The 17,375-nt window shown below is 38.2% G+C and overlaps 2 protein-coding genes across 6 annotated transcripts in view; one reads left to right on the top strand and one right to left on the bottom strand.

Annotated features, from left to right (window-relative positions):
* Positions 1 to 17,375, bottom strand: part of XRCC6 (X-ray repair cross complementing 6) — a 37,207-nt gene that overhangs the window by 19,730 nt on the left and 102 nt on the right. For 2 of the 5 annotated variants that reach the window (XM_081957682.1, XM_081957686.1), the window contains exon 1: positions 640 to 778. The exons of 1 other annotated variant lie outside the window; for it this stretch is intronic. The gene's annotated coding sequence lies outside the window, so the exon portion shown is untranslated. Of the gene's footprint in view, positions 1 to 639; positions 779 to 828; positions 940 to 1,041; positions 1,179 to 17,375 lie in introns of those variants that run through there. 2 more of the 5 variants (XM_081957683.1, XM_081957684.1) reach the window with 2 other exon arrangements.
* On the top strand, positions 1,205 to 15,385 carry DESI1 (desumoylating isopeptidase 1). The gene is made up of 6 exons (XM_081957687.1): positions 1,205 to 1,316; positions 5,290 to 5,311; positions 6,504 to 6,573; positions 7,847 to 7,956; positions 9,846 to 9,968; positions 12,477 to 15,385. The coding sequence occupies exons 1-6, from the start codon at positions 1,226 to 1,228 to the stop codon at positions 12,568 to 12,570; spliced, it is 510 nt and encodes a 169-aa protein (XP_081813813.1). The 5' UTR covers positions 1,205 to 1,225; the 3' UTR covers positions 12,571 to 15,385.

Here is a 17,375-nt window from a genome sequence, read left to right as displayed (position 1 = left end):
GCACAGCAATGCAAATTCTTTTTTTTTTAAAGTCTCGGCGCGATTGCAGAGAAATCAAAGAAGCCGGAAACGTCTTGAAGGAAGTCGGTTGAGGGGAGATGATGTGATGCAGTTGTGAGAGTACCCTACTTTCGCGCGCCCCCCCCCCGCCCCCTGCAATCTGAAAAGTATCTCAGATGGACGGTTTAAGGGTGAAAACAACTGCTTGTATTTAAATTTGGAGAATTTAAAAACTCCGTACATTTTTCTTGGGGGATATATTGATTAAAAGAGCATACATTATCCTTGGTGCAATCTTTACTGAGAAATTGGGAGAATAACATACCCAAGGCTTTTTTTCCCCATTTACTGCTACAAAAGATAGTACCTAGCCCACCTAAGCTGAAAAGCCGAATAAGGTCACGCTCAATTAGTACATGGAAAGTAGACGGCCAGGAAATCTCAATAACAGAATAGACTGGAGAAGCGAAAGAACTTGGAAGTTCTTGGCAGCAAACACCCATTTCTTTTTCCCAGTATTATCGATGCATTTCGGAGCCTATAAAGATACCAAGAGTCGAATTCGATTTTGAAGGGATTTTACCCGTTTTAACACAGGCAGATTTTAGCGGGCAAGAGGATTCAAGGCCTAAAACTCACCTAGCAAACAGAACGCGTCACTCTTTATCTATTTCTATTGAAAGGGCCTGACAGGGGTTTCATTCTGAAGCCTTCGACGCGCACTAACCCCGGTGAGGAACCGAACTCGCCTCCCACACGCCACCCACCAACTTCCTAAATTGTTATTCCCCGTTATCTCGATGTCCCACCCCTTCCGCACGTTCTAACCAATGGCAGGCGACAAAGACAGGCTCGCATTGTCCTCAATGATGCCGTCCACATGGAACAATTGCGTAAACTCTTTGGTCCCGCCTTTCTACTGTTCAGCGCCGCTCCCTCACAAGAGGCCCAGTGACAAGCGCTTTATCTCACCTTATGGGGCGACGCGTGCGTGAAACGAGCCTTCCCCTCGGCGCCCTCCCCCCGCCCCTTTTCAGTCACCTCTTGTCAGTCGGTTAGTCCCGCAATAGCGGTCGCTGCCGGGAGCCGCACTGACTAGGCCAGCTGCGCTCCCCTCCGGCTTCTCTCTTATTCAGCGGCCTCGCCAGAGAAGGGCGAATTGGTCTGGAAGGTTGTCGTTTTTCCCCCTCTGCAAGCTCCCCTTCCTGTTTCCTCGGCCAATGCCATGGACTCGCCTCCGATGCTGCACTCGGTGAAGCTCTACGTGTACGACCTGTCCAAGGGCATGGCTCGCCGCCTCAGTCCTATCATGCTCGGTAAGAGCGGCGAGCGAGACAGGGAAACCCGCCTCCTCCTCAATCTGTGTGATAGGCTGAGGGGGAAAGCGAACGGGGATGGCTGTGCGGTCAGTGCGGGGGAGGAAGCGCCTGGTCCAGTTATGTAGGTCTGCGGGAGCCAAGGAGAAGATGCGGGGTTGTATTTCCCTTCCCTTCACCCGCCCGATCCAGATGATGCGCGGGTCTTTATCCTGCCCGGCCTCTTCCCTGCGCCGGCTATGTACCGTATACTAAGGGGTGACTTTAAGAGCCCCGATGCCTCTGCCTAGCTTAGACACAACTTTTCCCGCCGACACAAAGAGAGGAGGAAATGCTAAGGTCGACCCTTGAAACCAGCTGTTTCCCAGGGTCGTTTAAGGTGCTTAAGGTGGTTAGATGGGAGTTCAAAAAGCTAGAGACACAAGGCATCTTTGGGGTGGGGTGATAATGGAACCTCTAAAAAGGAACACTTTCACTTTTATAGGTGAGTTACAGAGGCAACAAAAAAAATTCCTCCAGGTAAACTGATTAGTCACTATTGTAATAGGATATCCCTAAACCATTGAAAGTGACAATTGAGTAAACTGCTTGTGATTTATTATTTTATTCATCAAATTTATGTAGCTCCTCCCAAAGGGGACTCACAATAAATAACAATAAATAAAACATCCAATATAAAGCAGATCAAAACATAAAAAGTAACATTTGCGCTAGTTATGAATCAATCAAGCTACTTATTTCATCAACTCCTTTATAACAACCTTATGAGATAGATTGGGCTAAGAGCAAATGAGTGGCCTAAAGTCACTCAGTGTGCCTCAATACTAAAACCTGGGTGCCTCTGTTTTTAATTCAACACCTTAGTCAGTACATACACAGGCACTCAAGTGAATCTCTTCTTTGCTCATTACAGCCCACTCCAATGGTATATTGCTGAGATTCATCTTCTTGGCTTAATCAGTTTGTTTCCTTTCTTAGTTGAAGTTGGAAGTTCATGATCTGAGCCACAGTCAGAATCATGTCTTCTTTTTATTGGCTGAACAGAACTTCTTCATCTGTACTTGCAAAATATGTGGTCAGTTTTATTCCATCTGGTAACATTCAGTTGTTAGATTGTTGTACAAGTTGTTTAGATTGGTAAAAAAAGTACTGTATTTCTTGCGAACATCTAATTATCATGGTAGAATTCTGTTAGTCTGTCATGTGCCTCATTTTATATACCAATTACCAAGGCCTAATTTCCCTCATGACTAGGCTTTAGTATTACAGTAGCTTTTGAAGAGATTACATCTTTTTGATGTATTGCCAAGTTATTGCATGTCAGGATACAACTATTCATTATCAGCCTCCTCTTCACCTGTGGGATGCAGGGATCACCTTAATATTGAACTTCTTAATTGGAACTAAAATCCTCCAGTCATTTTTTGAGTTGTATTTTGAATTTGGTTTGCACTGGGTTTAACACTTTTTTGCTAGTAATTATAACTGCTTCATTTCTTGTCCGATATTCTTGTTCACTGTAGAATATCTGGTGTTTTTAATATGAAGTGACTTATTCCAACAGTTTTCTAAGTCCCAAAATGTTTGCGTACAGGCGATACCTCTGCTCTGATAACATCCAGTTGCTTTGGTTCATGATTCTAACATTTTTTGTATCAACTTGTTTTGTGTGTATATGTGTGTGTACACACATACACACACACAAATATATCTTTGCAGGATCAAACTTGTCTTTTGTCTCTGGGCATACAAGCAGCTGAACATTCTATCAGCCTTAGTCTAGTCACATGATTATCATCAGTGCTACACATAATTGTTCTCTACTGTTATTGTCCTACCGGTAGCTATGAATTTCACTTTGTTTTCTTGGTAGAATAGTGGAGTGAGTTGCCATTTCTTTCTCCTGTGGATTGTGCTTAATCTGATCACTCAGCTGTGATTTACTGACTGTTACAAGTGCCCTTCTGGGAGTATGTGCTCCCAACTGTATAGTAATAGTTCATGACATAATGGGAATTTACAACTTTGTTTACTGCGACAAAGTGATAATTCTTGAAGGGTTAAAACATTAAATTTCATATATGTATTTTAAATACATAAGATTTAATCAAACTAGTTACTTTAACTATTGGCCTATAATCAGTAACTTTCTTTTTGCTGTAGCATAGTAGAACTTTTATTCTTAAAATTAATTTCTGATCAGTAAAATTAATTTCTGATCAGTAAAAGTGGCAACCAGAGCAGCATATGATTTTTATATGATCATGATTTTATTTCACTGTCGTAATAAAATCATGAAATTGAGAAGAAGCAATCTAAGTCACCTTATTACTATTCCTACACTATTTAAGGAAGATTATTTTAATCCATAATATATATTCATTCCCTATATCTGCAAAGCAGCACTGAACTTATTCATGTTGAGTTTTTGTGTATCCTCAACATACAGATGTGTATTTACAATGTAAATGTTTAGCAGTTGAGGGATTCCACAAGTCCAAAAAGGGTAATTTTTCTTTCAAATGCTACAGAATCATTTACTGTTTATCAAAGTGCTGTATTTGTTTTTGAAAGCAAGATTCTATCAATGATGTATTGTGTGCTGCTTGCTACTTTTGAATACTTTTAGTAAAGAGCAAGGCATAAAAATTAAACCCTTTCATAATTTTTAATGTTCATTTTCTTACTTTCATTTTTGAACTTGCACTGTCATTGTGATGAAGAAAAGTGTAATCATAAGTAACTCATTTGAGTTTCAACAGAATTGCAAGTACCTCCCACATGGAACTCTGTATTAATTAACAACAGTCAGAAGACATGATAAAAACTGCTTAATTTTACAACAGATGGATAGGCTTAACTGTTGTTTCAACTGGAAATCCTAAACCAAGCCAAAAATGCTAGAGAATTCCTAGAAGCCTGACGTTCAGACAAATACGCCACCAGCAGGCAGATAGATATAAACATCTGCATACCATTCAAAAGACACAATCAAAAAGCCAAAAAGGAAACAAAAAGACCAAAACATCTCCTCACCAGCAATCAGCATCCAGATGGACAGAGATTAATACTAAGATTAACTTTAGGCTAAGAATCAAGAAACGAATGATACCCCAATCAAAGAACTGCCAAACAAGCTAATAAACAACAGTCTAATCAAGGAACCACCAAGACCATTCCCACCAATACAAATAGGGCAAGCCAGTAGTATATAAAATGAGAGAAAACCCCATTCCCTACTAGCACTGACGATGTTACCTAGTTTGGTAATGAAATGTCTGCAAGAAAATATCCAAGCTCAGAGTGCACTAAGGACTCCACAGTACTAGTTAAAGCTAGGTTTTGCTTTTATTGGGCATGCTTTGGAAAGTTTATCCTAAGAGCTTTAATTTCCAAATGGAGATGAAAGGAGAGTGTAGAATTTTAAAAATAATCTTCCCACTTAAAAGCAACTAAACAGAAAATTCAAATACTGCTTAGATTTATGAAGAATCTGTAAAATCAAATTTCATATATGATTCATCAAAAGCAAATACCAATATATTCAATTAAATCTGTTTCCAGTTCTGTAAGAGGTAATATTGAAATGTTCATAGTATACTGAGACTTGAGCACAGGGACAATATTCACTTAATACAATATGTTGCACTGATGATGCATCATTTCTAGGTCAGATATAAATAAAAAGTAATTCAATATGTTTTATTCGATCTAAGAGAAAAATTATTCTGAATTATCTTAACATATTATTAATATAGATATTATGAATTAACTTTACATATTATATCACACATCTTTTATCAGCCTGCCATACTTTAAGAATCATCAAGAAAAAGAAAAAAATGTGTTTTCACACTTTTTAAGAAAATGTGGTAGTTAAGTCTGACCTTCTGAGCTCTTTCTAAGAGAAACTAATTTAGTAAGTTATATGAAGATGTTGATACGTATTGCTTTCTTCTTCTTTTGTATACAGGTAAGCAACTAGAGGGTATCTGGTAAGTAACTAGTCTTAAAATTAATTGGAATGTTTGTACTATGGGAGATCCCTACTGTTATGCCTACATAATTTAGATAGTGTGATCAAGGGATTAAAAATTAACAGAGAAATCTAATTACTTTGATGTGGCTACAGTCAGTGCAAAAAATAATAATAATTCAAAATGAGGGCCAGCGGGGGAACAAAAAAAAGTCCCTTTGCTCAGTCATTCAAACCCTGGTCTTCTCACATTTGGACTATTGTAATGCCCTCCTCGTGGGGTCTATCCTTGAAGAGCATTCGGAATCATGAACTGGGGCAGAATGTGGGGGCACAGACAGTTCTTGGGGTCCCTAGGATGACCCATGTTACACCGTTACTCCATGAGCTGAATTGGCTGCCAGTTTGCTTCTGGATGCAATACATGGTGTTATCATATTTAAAGCCCTGCATAGCATGGGTCCATGTTACTTGAGAAACTGTCTCACCTCCTTAGGTCTGGCCCACCAGACACAACAATCCAGGAATTCTAAAGCTGGCGGGGTCCAAGAGAAGGGCCTTCTGTGCCATGGCTCCTGCCCTTTGGAACATCTTGCCCCTGAAGTTAGATCAGCTCCAACCCCTCTAACCTTCCATAAGGGCCTAAGACCTAGCTCTGCCAGATGGCTTCAGGCCCCAATAGGGGAGCATCACACTGGAAGTGTTTGATGACTTAAGAGGCAATCCTGCCTCCTTCTCTTGGTGCATCCTGTTCCCTCCCTCCCTAACTTTTAACTATAAATGTTTTATTGTCATTTCCACATTTATTACTTTAGAAATATTTATCTTTTATTATTTTAATTGGTTTTAATGTTGTAAGCTGCTCAGAATCAATTTGAAATGAGTGGCAAATTAAATAAATAAATAAATACATGCATACGTCGATAGACACAAACACACACACACACACACACGAAACGCATTAATAGGAGCAAGCATTTGTCATAAAATGCTGATTGACCGCTAGAGGCAAGAGGTAAAGCTAAGGGAAGAAGAATGAATTGGGAATGCCTAAAATTCTGAATATTCTGCAGTGTTATACAAGACAAAATATTATGTCTAAAAAGATGAGACTAATCTGTTTGCATTTGTCTTAGCCTTAATAAACTGTTAGGCAACATACTAGCTGGAGATTTACTCTTTCTTTTAACCTGCTGTTTATTTATTCTCAGGCACACCTCCATAGTTGCCCACAGGGATGAATTCTTCTATGGTAGTGGGGGAATTTCAAGTTGTCCACCTGTAAGTTTACAGATATCTGAGAAGTTATTCTCTTCTTTTTTTCTCTTTTGCTTAGTTGATTTCAATTCATTTTGTATTTCTTGAAATTAGTACCATGTTTCCCTGAAAATAAGACCCAACTGGAAAAAAAACCTAGCATGATTTTTCAGGATGCCTGTAATATAAGCCCTACCCCAAAAATAAGCCCCAGTTAAGATCGTCAGCCAGACAAGACATTTAGTATCACATTTCCCCCCGAAATAAGACATCACCTCAAAATAAGCCCTAATGTATCTTTTAGAGCAAAAATTAATATAAGACTCGGTCTTATTTTTGGGGAAACACGGCATTGCCATTCTTACATATCACCTGTAAAATCACAATAACTTAGAAATGAAATAAGTAAACAAAGTTTTGACTAAAACGGATAAGAGTAAATGAAATTTTAAACAAAGAACAGGAGATTACTGTTATTATCCTGGCTTTACATTTTTTAAAAAATACAATAAGATATTGTAAAAGAAATTAGGGCTTACCCAAATGTCTTGCTGACTGATGTAAAAGACAAAAAAATAACTAGTTCTGCAGTATTGGCAATGAGATAAGGGCCCCCATCAATATTGAGGACAGCGAATTAGTTTGCAGAAACAAGACAAGTTGTTCTGCATCCCTAAACTCTGAGAAGAATCTATAGCTGTACATGAAAAACACCCAGAGACTGCCACCCTTACGCCCATCCCCCCCCAAAGCTTCTGTTGCCTGGATGATTGTCTCACATTACCTTGCTCTATGTTTTGTACAATAACTGTTGCTTTGAGCATTAAGTAATCTTTTTAGGTCTGCAAAACTTGGTTTAAATCAAAGATACTTCTTTCTGAATCTCATTTTCCTAATGCAATGATTCAGCCAGTGCTGATTTCAATTTAGCCACATATATTGGGTTTTTATTTAACAGACTTATCTGAGTTACCTTAACTGACAAACTGAAGTCCTGGTCCTTCCTCTAAAGCCACTCTTCTGTAAAGCAAGATGTGGGGGGATTCACATCTGTATCAAAAGCCAACAAGTTTTCCTGCTATTCCAAGTCTCCAGATTCAGACGCTATATGAGGATCTTATGAAATATTACTGTCAGTTTTACTAGTGATAGCAGATGTGAGTAAATTCTGGAAGTTTCCAATTGATGTGAACAAATTGTGAAAATTTGCAGAACATTTTCTGCTTAAATTATTCTATAAAAGATACTGAGAAATTTTCAGGGTGACTTAGTAACCTAATGAATGCAAATTTTGTAGGGTGGAACATTGCTTGGGCCTCCGGATACTGTTGTAGATCTGGGATATACTGAAGTTTCAGAAGACCTCTTCTTAGAATATTTGTCCTCATTGGGGGAATCTATATTCCGGTGAGATTCTGCTATTTAATTTCCAGTTTAATATTCTGTGAAGGGAATAATTTATTAGAATTTTTAAAAAATATATATGTAAATTTTATGTAAAATTCTGGAATTATATGCACACTTTGGCTGAAATCACCTAAGTCAGGGGTGTCCAAACTTGAGAACTTTAAGACTTGTGGGCTTCAACTCCCAGAATTCTGGGAGTTGAAGTCCACAAGTCTTAAAGTTCCCAAGTTTGGACACCCCTGACCTAAGTTATTAGATATAAGGATAAACTAGGAAGAGTCAGTATACTATGCTGATTACATTTGCTCCTGATGGTTATAATGATGTCACTTCTGGATTGATTTACTGTATAAAACAAAATATATTATAATGTTCTTGTCTCCCTTCATGTAAACCTTTAAATAGAAATACAGAAGACTGCTTATTCAGCCATGACCCGGTTATGGGTCACAATTTCAGTTGCTAAATGCATACTACTGTGGTCAGATGAGATTAAGTTAGAACATGAATGTCCACATTTTTATAACAATTGCTTTTCAAAATAATATTTGCTCTTTATAAATAAAATCTGCAGTGACAATTGTATTTATCTCTCAGTATTTCACCCAGAGTGTTATACAGTATTACAGTGTATATCGTAGAACAGTTGCAAACTAATCAATTTAGCATTGATATGCTACATTCAGAGTGATATTTGGTTTTGCCTTCGAACATACAAAAAAAGCACTTATCAGACACGTATGGAAGCTGCAGTACTAATTATTATATTTCAGTGGGACACCAACAGTGAGGGTGATTAATTAATTTCTTGCCCTTAGTTTCTTTATTTTAAATGCCAATAAAATGTGCATTTTGTTCAATATAGTTTGAATAAAATCAGTAGAAAGTAAGGCTGACTAAGAGAAATTGTAGGCAGAAAAGAGTTAATAATTCCCTTCTAGCTTTTGTTATTTGAAATTTCTGCCTGTACACTGGCTTTTTGAAGCAGTACTGATTGTACTCTCTATCCATAGTCATAGTAAGTACAATATAGCAATTCTTCCTATGCATTCTTTCTTGATGTTTTCAGTTGCATGTAAAAGGACATGGCATCAAACTTGCTGTTTGTTGCATTCATATCATCACTTTGCAATTTTAATCATTGAGGGGGTGGGGAATATGTCAAGCAAGAGGACTGCTGTGGTTATATAGGCTCATTATGATTTAAACTTTGGTCACGTAGTTTATTGAGCTGCAGAGGGAGCCTATACAGGTAGTCCTTGACTTATGACAACAATAGAGCCCAACATTTCTGTTGCTAGCAAAATAGTTGTTAAGTGATTTTTGCGCTATTTTACAATCTTGCCACAGTTGTTAAGTGAATCACTGCAGTTTTGAAGTTAGTAACATGGTTGCTAAATGAATCTGGCTTACCGGTTGCCTTTGCTTGTCAGAAGGTTGCCAAAGGTAATCACGTGACCCTGGGAGACTGCAACTGTCATAAATATGAATCAGTTGCCAAGCATCCGAAGTTTGATCATATGACCATGGGGATACTGCAATAGTCATAAGTGTGAAAAATGGTCATCAAACATTTTTTCAGTTATTTAACTTTGGTCACTAAATGAACTCTTGTAAGTCGAGGACTATCTGTACATATAAAGGCAACAATCCACTTCATATCATTTAGAAAGTAGCAGATCTAAGTGGCAGAGGTGTGCTGGAGAAAGAACAATCAAGAAACATGAGCCTGGTGTCCTCACTGTCCTCAACAGATCAGATAAAATCCTGTTAGCTTTTGCTCGGGATGCTGTAATTATGAATTGTCTTTATATGCTTGAACCCTTGAGACTTTTTCTGCTTTACATCTTACTCATGTTCATTCTTCTTGATTTTTTGGTGGATCACAGAGGAGACTCTTATAATCTTTTTGAACATAATTGTAATACATTCAGCAATGAAGTGGCACAATTCTTGACAGGAAGAAAGATCCCTTCCTACATTACAGATCTTCCATCTGAAGTCCTTGCAACGTAAGTGCAATCTTTTTTTATATAGTATACTGTTCTGACAACCCCCCCTCCCATGCCTGTGAATAAACCGGAACACAGGCTTGGCTGTTTGCCACTGTTTAATTACTGAGATAACGAATCCTTTGGCTGACGGCCCAGACAACTCACGTTCAATAGAGCAACCCAGATAGTCCAAACGAACAGACACGGCTAGAATACACAGATAGATTTTCTTAACTACTAATTTGAACGGTTGTTTCCTGTAAATGTCCCCTCCCAACGCCTCACCTATAATCTCTCTTGGGAGGGGCCAATCCACAACCACCTGTGCTTAATCATCTTCTATGAGTCTGCCTACAGAGTTACTGCTTCCATTTCTCAGCCCTTCTCAATCTAGAATCAGGGACAAACTGCCTTTGATCCTCCCCACTGCTCCATGCCTCAGGCGCCTCCTGGTGGCCAACCAGCCTCTCTGGTCCCTGCTCTGAGTCTGAACCCTGCACAGGGTCCTCCACATCGTCCAGGGCAGACTCATATGGTTCCTCACTATCCGAGTCCATCAGCAGCTCAACCAGATTCTGCTGGGCCACAACAGTATACCATGTTTACACTGCCACATTGCATGCTAACTTTAACAACCATGCCTTCTCAGTTCATGATGGCACTAAGGTCTGCCAGAATTTCCATCGCTAAACAATGTGGTCATGTCACGCTTTAAAGCTGTATTGCTTAGTAACACAAATTCAAGTCCCAATTATTATTGTTAACCAAGGATCACCTGTATGCAAAAAAAGGGGGGGGGGGACTCAATGGACTGCTTACCCCTTCCCTAATACATTGAATATATTCTAAGGGCACCCTCTTCAGTGTGCTTAGCAGCAATGTTCCCTCTAAGGTGTGCGGCCGCGCACATGGCAAGAAAACACTGCGCAGCAGTTTTCAACTGCCGCGCAGTGATTTCTACTGCCACAGGCTCCGGAAGCTGGGGAGGTCCTTTGCAGGCGGCTAGAACTGGGCGCACGCAAAGGACCTCCCCGGACTTGTTTTGATGAGCACGGGGTGACTGACGGTAGTTGTGAAGCCCCAAAACCCTGGCCACCACCGGAATAACTGCTGCCACCTCCTCCTCCTCTAACAGCACTGCCGGCATCCCCGCACATGGCAGTGGCGCCTCCCCCTCCGCTCGGAGCACCTGAGCTGAGCCCCGCGTCACCCCTGCCCCCTCCTCCTCCGCTGTGCTTTTGAGGAGCCATGAAGCTGCGGGAGCCAGTAGGAAGGCAATGGAGGGGGGTGGGAGCAGGGGAAAAAAAGGCCTCATGGCTCCTCAAAAGCACGGCGGAGGAGGAGGGGGCAGGGGTAACGCGGGACCCAGCTCAGGTGCTCTGAGCGGAGGGGGAGGCGCCGCTGCCATGGGTGGGGGCGCCAGCGGAAGCTTTGCCAGCCTCACCTCAGCCGCAGCGCTGGGCAGCAAATGTGGTGGTGCTATTGGAGGAGGAGGAGGAGGAAGTGGCAGCAGTTATTCGGGTGGCGGCGGGGGCTCGTCGGCATCTTCAGCGGCAGCCCTGCCCATGATGAAGAAACCAAAGATGGAGCAGATCCATGCAGATGATGTCGCTGCAACATGACTGGAGGAGGAATTCTGGGATTTGACGTCCAGAAGTCTTAAAGCTGTCAGGTTTAAAGACCCCTGTGTTTTTTTCCCTAAAGGGTTAGGGGTGCAAGGATCTTGTAACTTGACAGCTTTAAGACTTGCTTGCTTCAATGCCAGAGTTCCTGAGCCAACATGACTGGAGGAGGAATTCTGGGAGTTGAAGTCCACAAGTCTTAAAGCTGTCAGGTTTGAAGACCCCTGGTTTTTTTTTCTAAAGGGTTAGGGGTGCAAGGGTCTTGTAACTTGACAGCTTTAAGACTTGCGTGCTTCAAATGCCAGAGTTTCTGAGCCAACATTTTGGTTGCTAAGCAGGAGCGTTGTTAAGTGATTCTGAAATTATGTAACACTTTTAATTAAGCAGGTACCTTGAAGAAACAAAACTTTGAGTTTCAAATAATACTGATTTCGTTGTTGTCTTAAGTGACATCTGTGAAAAAAATTCAGGTGCTCAGGCATGAAAATGTGCCGCTCAAACACTATACTTTTCTGCTCACATTGAAAAAAAATTAGAGGGAACATTGCTTAGCAGTTCACTGTCAAAGTGTGAAGTTAATTGCAGAACAATTCAGTGCCTAATGCTATTGAGCTATGAAGCAAAGAAACCAAGTCCTCAGAAAAAAAGAAGACAAAACTGAAAATAAATTCCATGTCTAGGTTCTGTGCTATTATAGACAAGGTTTTGGATTGGCTTCCCTTTTCTTCATCCTAATGAGATATAATCATAGGTTCATTTCTCCATATGCCTCTTAAGGATTGTATTGATTGTGAATAGCCAGTTTCTCCCCAAGGTTCTTAGGTGTCTTGTTTTTAAGTTTCATATTTTTAGTTACAAAGTGTTTTGAAAGCTTAAATTTCTCCCATGCTTCTTACTGTCACAGACCATTTGGACAAGCATTACGGCCTCTTCTTGACTCCATCCAGATCCAGCCACCTGGAGGAAATACTTTTAGCAGACATAATGGACAGAGCTAGCAAATACAGTGAAAAATATCTCAATTCATAGGGGCATTTCCTTTTAAAACTCCACTGTATTAGATACCTGTCTTATAAGTTATGCCATGATTCAAAAGTGGCATTTCATACTTGATAGGGAGACTATTTATTGAATTGCATGTCATGTGGTGATATAAGAAGAAATATGGTCATAAAATCAAATAATGTATTTACTTATTAAAGCTGTTTTTTGTCTTGGTTCACTTTTTTACTATTCCCTACTAAGAAAGTGGAAATTGGGAGATCCACCTGCACAGTCTAAAATAACAGGGATATCCTTAGCCATCTCTTCCCAAATGTACTAATTTCATTACCATTGTTGCAGTATTTTGTAACCTCAAAGTTGTAAATTTAACAATAGTAAACAATATGCTTGAATATGCTTTTAATTTTTATAGGAGAAAAAAACTAAAAACATTCACTGTGAAATTATTTTGAGAAATACTTCTTAAACAGAAAATATAAGCCAGTCTGCAATAGAAATAAATATATATATACAGTAATAGATTTTTAAGTGTGGATTGTTGATGCCAAAAAAACGTCTATCGCTTATTTTGAAAATCTGACCTTTTCAATACCAGAAAGAATAGCCCTAACTCTTGTGCTATGTAATCTTTTGTATGTTAAAAAAATTACAATGGGTAGAAACAAAGGTCTTACTGTAAGCAGTAACACCATATTTTAAGGAAGGTTAAATGAATTTGACTAGTACAATAAATAACATAATTTTCACAAAAAGTTTGCAATGTACAACTTTCAGATAAGAGTGTAGATTAATAATTTTCAATTCTGGAAGCATATCCAAAATCAATTTTAAGACCTATTATTTAAGTCTGAGTTTTAAATACATAAATATGGTTACATTGGTTATATCCATCCCTATAAACACCCTCTTCTCCACATGCTAACATCCAGTTTAAATCAGGAGCATCTTGTAGCTGTTTTTTTTTTAATCAACAAAAATTATTTAACTAGGTTTGGGGCCCACTTCATTTTTTTCCTGTAAATAATTGTAACAGAACACTAAAATCAGTTTCAGGAACAAATAGTATAATATTCCTTTCCTTCTTCTCTGCTGAGCATGATTAAGAAAGCATTATATGGCAATGACAACTGCTCTGTGAGAAAACACACGCACATACACATACATTTCCCTCAATATCAGGCTATTTCATTATATCAAATTTTTATTAAATTGAATTTTTTTCAGAAACTAGATGATTTTCCTTTGAGAGGCTATTAATTTGTCTCTACTTTCTCCTAATACTTGGGAAGAACATTAGAAAATCTGCTTTACTCAAGAGATAATATTCACTTGTACAATGTATTGATTATAAAATACAAACCTAATAAAGTAACTAGATTGCAGTCCAAATGTTTTTGTCCCCTTTTTAAAAGGTGAACTTTTGAAAGATTATGTGATGGATCACAAATCCGCTATCTATAAACATTACAGGACTGCTTGCTGGAATTTGTTGCCCAAAGACACAGTATTGGTGATGCCAGAAGAGAAAGGCTGTTTTAAGTCTGAGGCTCAGAAAAATTCTTGGGAGGGAAAACAAGTTTTCCTTCCTTAGGAAAAATAGAAAATTCTGGATGAATAGAACAGTAGAGAAATGAGAAAGAATGCTTTGTTAATGCATGCTTTTGAAATGCCTCACAACCTCTTGCTGAATTTTCAGATTGCAATCTGATAAAGTATTTTTCTATTACAGAAGTATTTTATACCTATATTGATTATTGCAACACAGAAAGAATTGGAGTGACAGTGAATATAGTTCTGAATGTTCTTTCTATATGACATACTGTACCTGCTTTTAGACATCTCTATCACAATCATTGTGTGTGTGTGATAGAACAGAAGAACTGCTGATATAACATAAAACTTTTCTAAAATTTATTCCATAACATATTGGAAGCATTGATTACAATAGCTTGATTTCTTAAAACTCCATCCATAACACACATACTTTCTTGTAAGCTCCAAAAAGTCCTGTTTTCTAATAAACCTGTTTTGAATTGTAGTTTTAATTGATTGCTTTTTCATGTGTAACTTTTCATCATTACTTCTGTCAAATTTAATGTACATTTCTCCATTTAACTAGTGCATATGAGCACATGGAGAAATGAAGAAATTTCTAGTACTTATTTAATCATATTTTTGGAACTTTCCTTCCTATAACTTTAGAAAATGCAAAATAAAATGTTTATTCAGAAACAGGTGCCACTTTTTTCCTACAGATTTATTCCCAAGCACGTTTGCAACCCTAGTAGTTGTCTTCACTAAGAGTAAAAGGTATAGTCTGCTTTTTGCATTATGACCATGTCCTCTCCACTTCTTCCAGTAAATAATTGATTCTTCTGCTTTCTGAAATCACTATAGGCTCTATTTTCAGTGATGTGCAATAATGTTTATTCACTGAATAGAGACATAAAAGTGGCTACATTTCAAACTGGGATCTCAATTCTAGGATCTGAATGATTTGTATGTTATGTTCCACATCACTTGACACTAGTGACTAAGGTCAGTTCAGAGACAGCAGACCTGCTATGTACTTGTGGAAAAATATAGCTACATTCATATTTTAACATTGTTCCCATCCTTATATTTATCAGTATATAAAGTATGAAACATGCATGTATTTAAATTGAAATACTTTTAACCTGTCAATGGGTATGGAAAGCTGAGCAGCCTGTATATGACAGCAAAGATCTGGCTTAATTAACAGGTCTGTCATTTCCAAGAATTCCATATTGTTCTTGTTTTATAATTAAAATAAAACCTTTGTCAGAACCTACTTGAGTTTGTTTGTTTTATTGTGGCATTTTTGCCTTCCTATTTATCTTGATATTATAATCTAAAATATCCTATGATATTTTAGATGATATTGATACAATCAAAGGCCTTTCTATAATCAATGAAGCATAGTCCTTGGCTTTCTCAATTTTCCAGCATGCATCAATATTAATGAATCATGTTCCTCAGGATTTTTCAAAGCAAACTTGAACATCTGGCATTTCTTTTTCTATGTACGGCAATAATTTGTATTAGACTACTAGTCCATCTTTAAAGTATCTTGCAGGGGTTGGGTGGGGAAATACCCTTGATGCATTCTGAGTGAGATGGTTATGACCTAAACCAAGGTCAGGTGACAGCTCTAGATTTTCCTGCCTCTGAAAGCATACTTGGTATTTTCAGTACAAGTTTTTTAATTGCTCAAGATGTACCTCTTCACATAAGCCTTGGGGTCATGCTAGAAGTGCTTCGCTGCTGAATGATAAATATGATTTGTATTATTTATATTAGTACATGTGTCAGCAAAGATATCCCAGAATACAGCAGTGACCAAATTATTTAGAGCAATTTCAGAATATACATGCTACATTCAGTGGGGGAAAATATTTTCATGATTCTATACAACAAATGGAAGCTACAGAGTCACCCAGACTTCTGTAACTTATCTAATGCTCAGAATTGAATCGTGTATACCTATATAATTCCCATGGTCAATAAATCCATTTTCTTTAAGACCAGAATATCAAAGGTACTTCTAACTTGGAATAACTCAGCTGGAAAGTATTTTATGGACAGGAAACTATAAATTCTAGTCCCACTTTAGGCATGAAAGCTGGGTGATTTGGGGCCTGTGATTCTCAGCTCAACAGAGTTGTGGGAGAAATCAGAAAGTATTTGTATATTTTTTACTTTAAATTATTTATAAAAATAATAAAAGCAGTGTTTAAAAATCTAATGTGTTTAGTTAAATTAAGCTTTCTTTTACCAATATCTGAGATAACACCCTTGCCCATTCATCCACTCAACTGACTTAAAATATAGGTAACCTGCAGCAGCTACATTTTCCAGGAAAATGTTTGGGAGCAATGAATTTGTCTATTTTCTAGTTGATTGCCCGTTCTGACATAGACTAAAACTTCAAGCAAGGTAACTTGTGATATATTTTTATTTCTCAAGTTCTGGAGTTGGATCATTCTAACAGAAATGCCTCAGAACAAGCTTTTCATTCCTGAAGCCATTCATACCAGAGCTATTTGGTAGGCAGAGGCTGCACATATGTATGTAAACTTAGACATGGATGCAGTTGCATACTTAGCAGTTAGTAGGTGACCCGTTGCAGCTATGCAGTCATCTTACATGAGCTCTATGTATAAGGCAACAGCATTGATAAATCCCAATGAATAGAACCAGTTCATCCTTTAAAAGATCATATTTCTCCTGCCTATTACAATTCATTTGTGATTGTGATCTCAAATGATGATATCTCATTTAAGAGGGATAGAGTTTATTGTGGAAACCAGCCAAACTTGTAAGCTCAGGTAAAGAGAAGCTAGTATGGCTGACTTTGTAACCCACTAATATTTTTCCTTATTTGATTGCAGGATATAAATGAAACAAATGAATAAAATTATAATCCTGCCTTTACAGCCCACAGGGACTAATCAAGAACCCTACTGAACAGCAATAAATTAAATTAATCTCATCTCCCTGCTCAGTCTAGACCTGAGCAATAAATGCAAAGTTGTGCTCAGAACATTGCAGTCACTTGTCTCAGAAACAATCAATATGTCAGTTTTTTCCATCTTACTTAAGGGGGAATTTCCATACCAAAACTGGACCAGAAACTCCACATTGTTTCTGGAAAATTGTATCTGGAAAATAAAAATTTGTTTCAGAAACTACAGGCACTTGCATCTTCTCTGACGTTCCAGATCTACGATTCTTCCTTTTAATAATTTCACCCCATCTTCTGCTTTCACAGCTGGTG

This window comes from Natrix helvetica (assembly GCF_964273705.1).
Source record: "Natrix helvetica genome assembly, chromosome: 6".
NCBI lineage: Eukaryota > Metazoa > Chordata > Lepidosauria > Squamata > Natricidae > Natrix > Natrix helvetica.
The sequence above is the reverse complement of the archived record's forward strand: the minus strand, read 5'-3'. Positions and strand labels throughout refer to the sequence as shown.

Bases quoted from the DNA above. Each gene is read 5' to 3' on its own strand.
- DESI1 (XM_081957687.1), top strand. From the start codon at position 1,226: ATGGACTCGCCTCCGATGCTGCACTCGGTGAAGCTCTACGTGTACGAC. The intron at 1,317-5,289 runs GTAAGAGCGGCG...TTTTGTATACAG, and splicing joins CCTCAGTCCTATCATGCTCG to GTAAGCAACTAGAGGGTATC. The intron at 5,312-6,503 runs GTAAGTAACTAG...ATTTATTCTCAG, and splicing joins AAGCAACTAGAGGGTATCTG to GCACACCTCCATAGTTGCCC.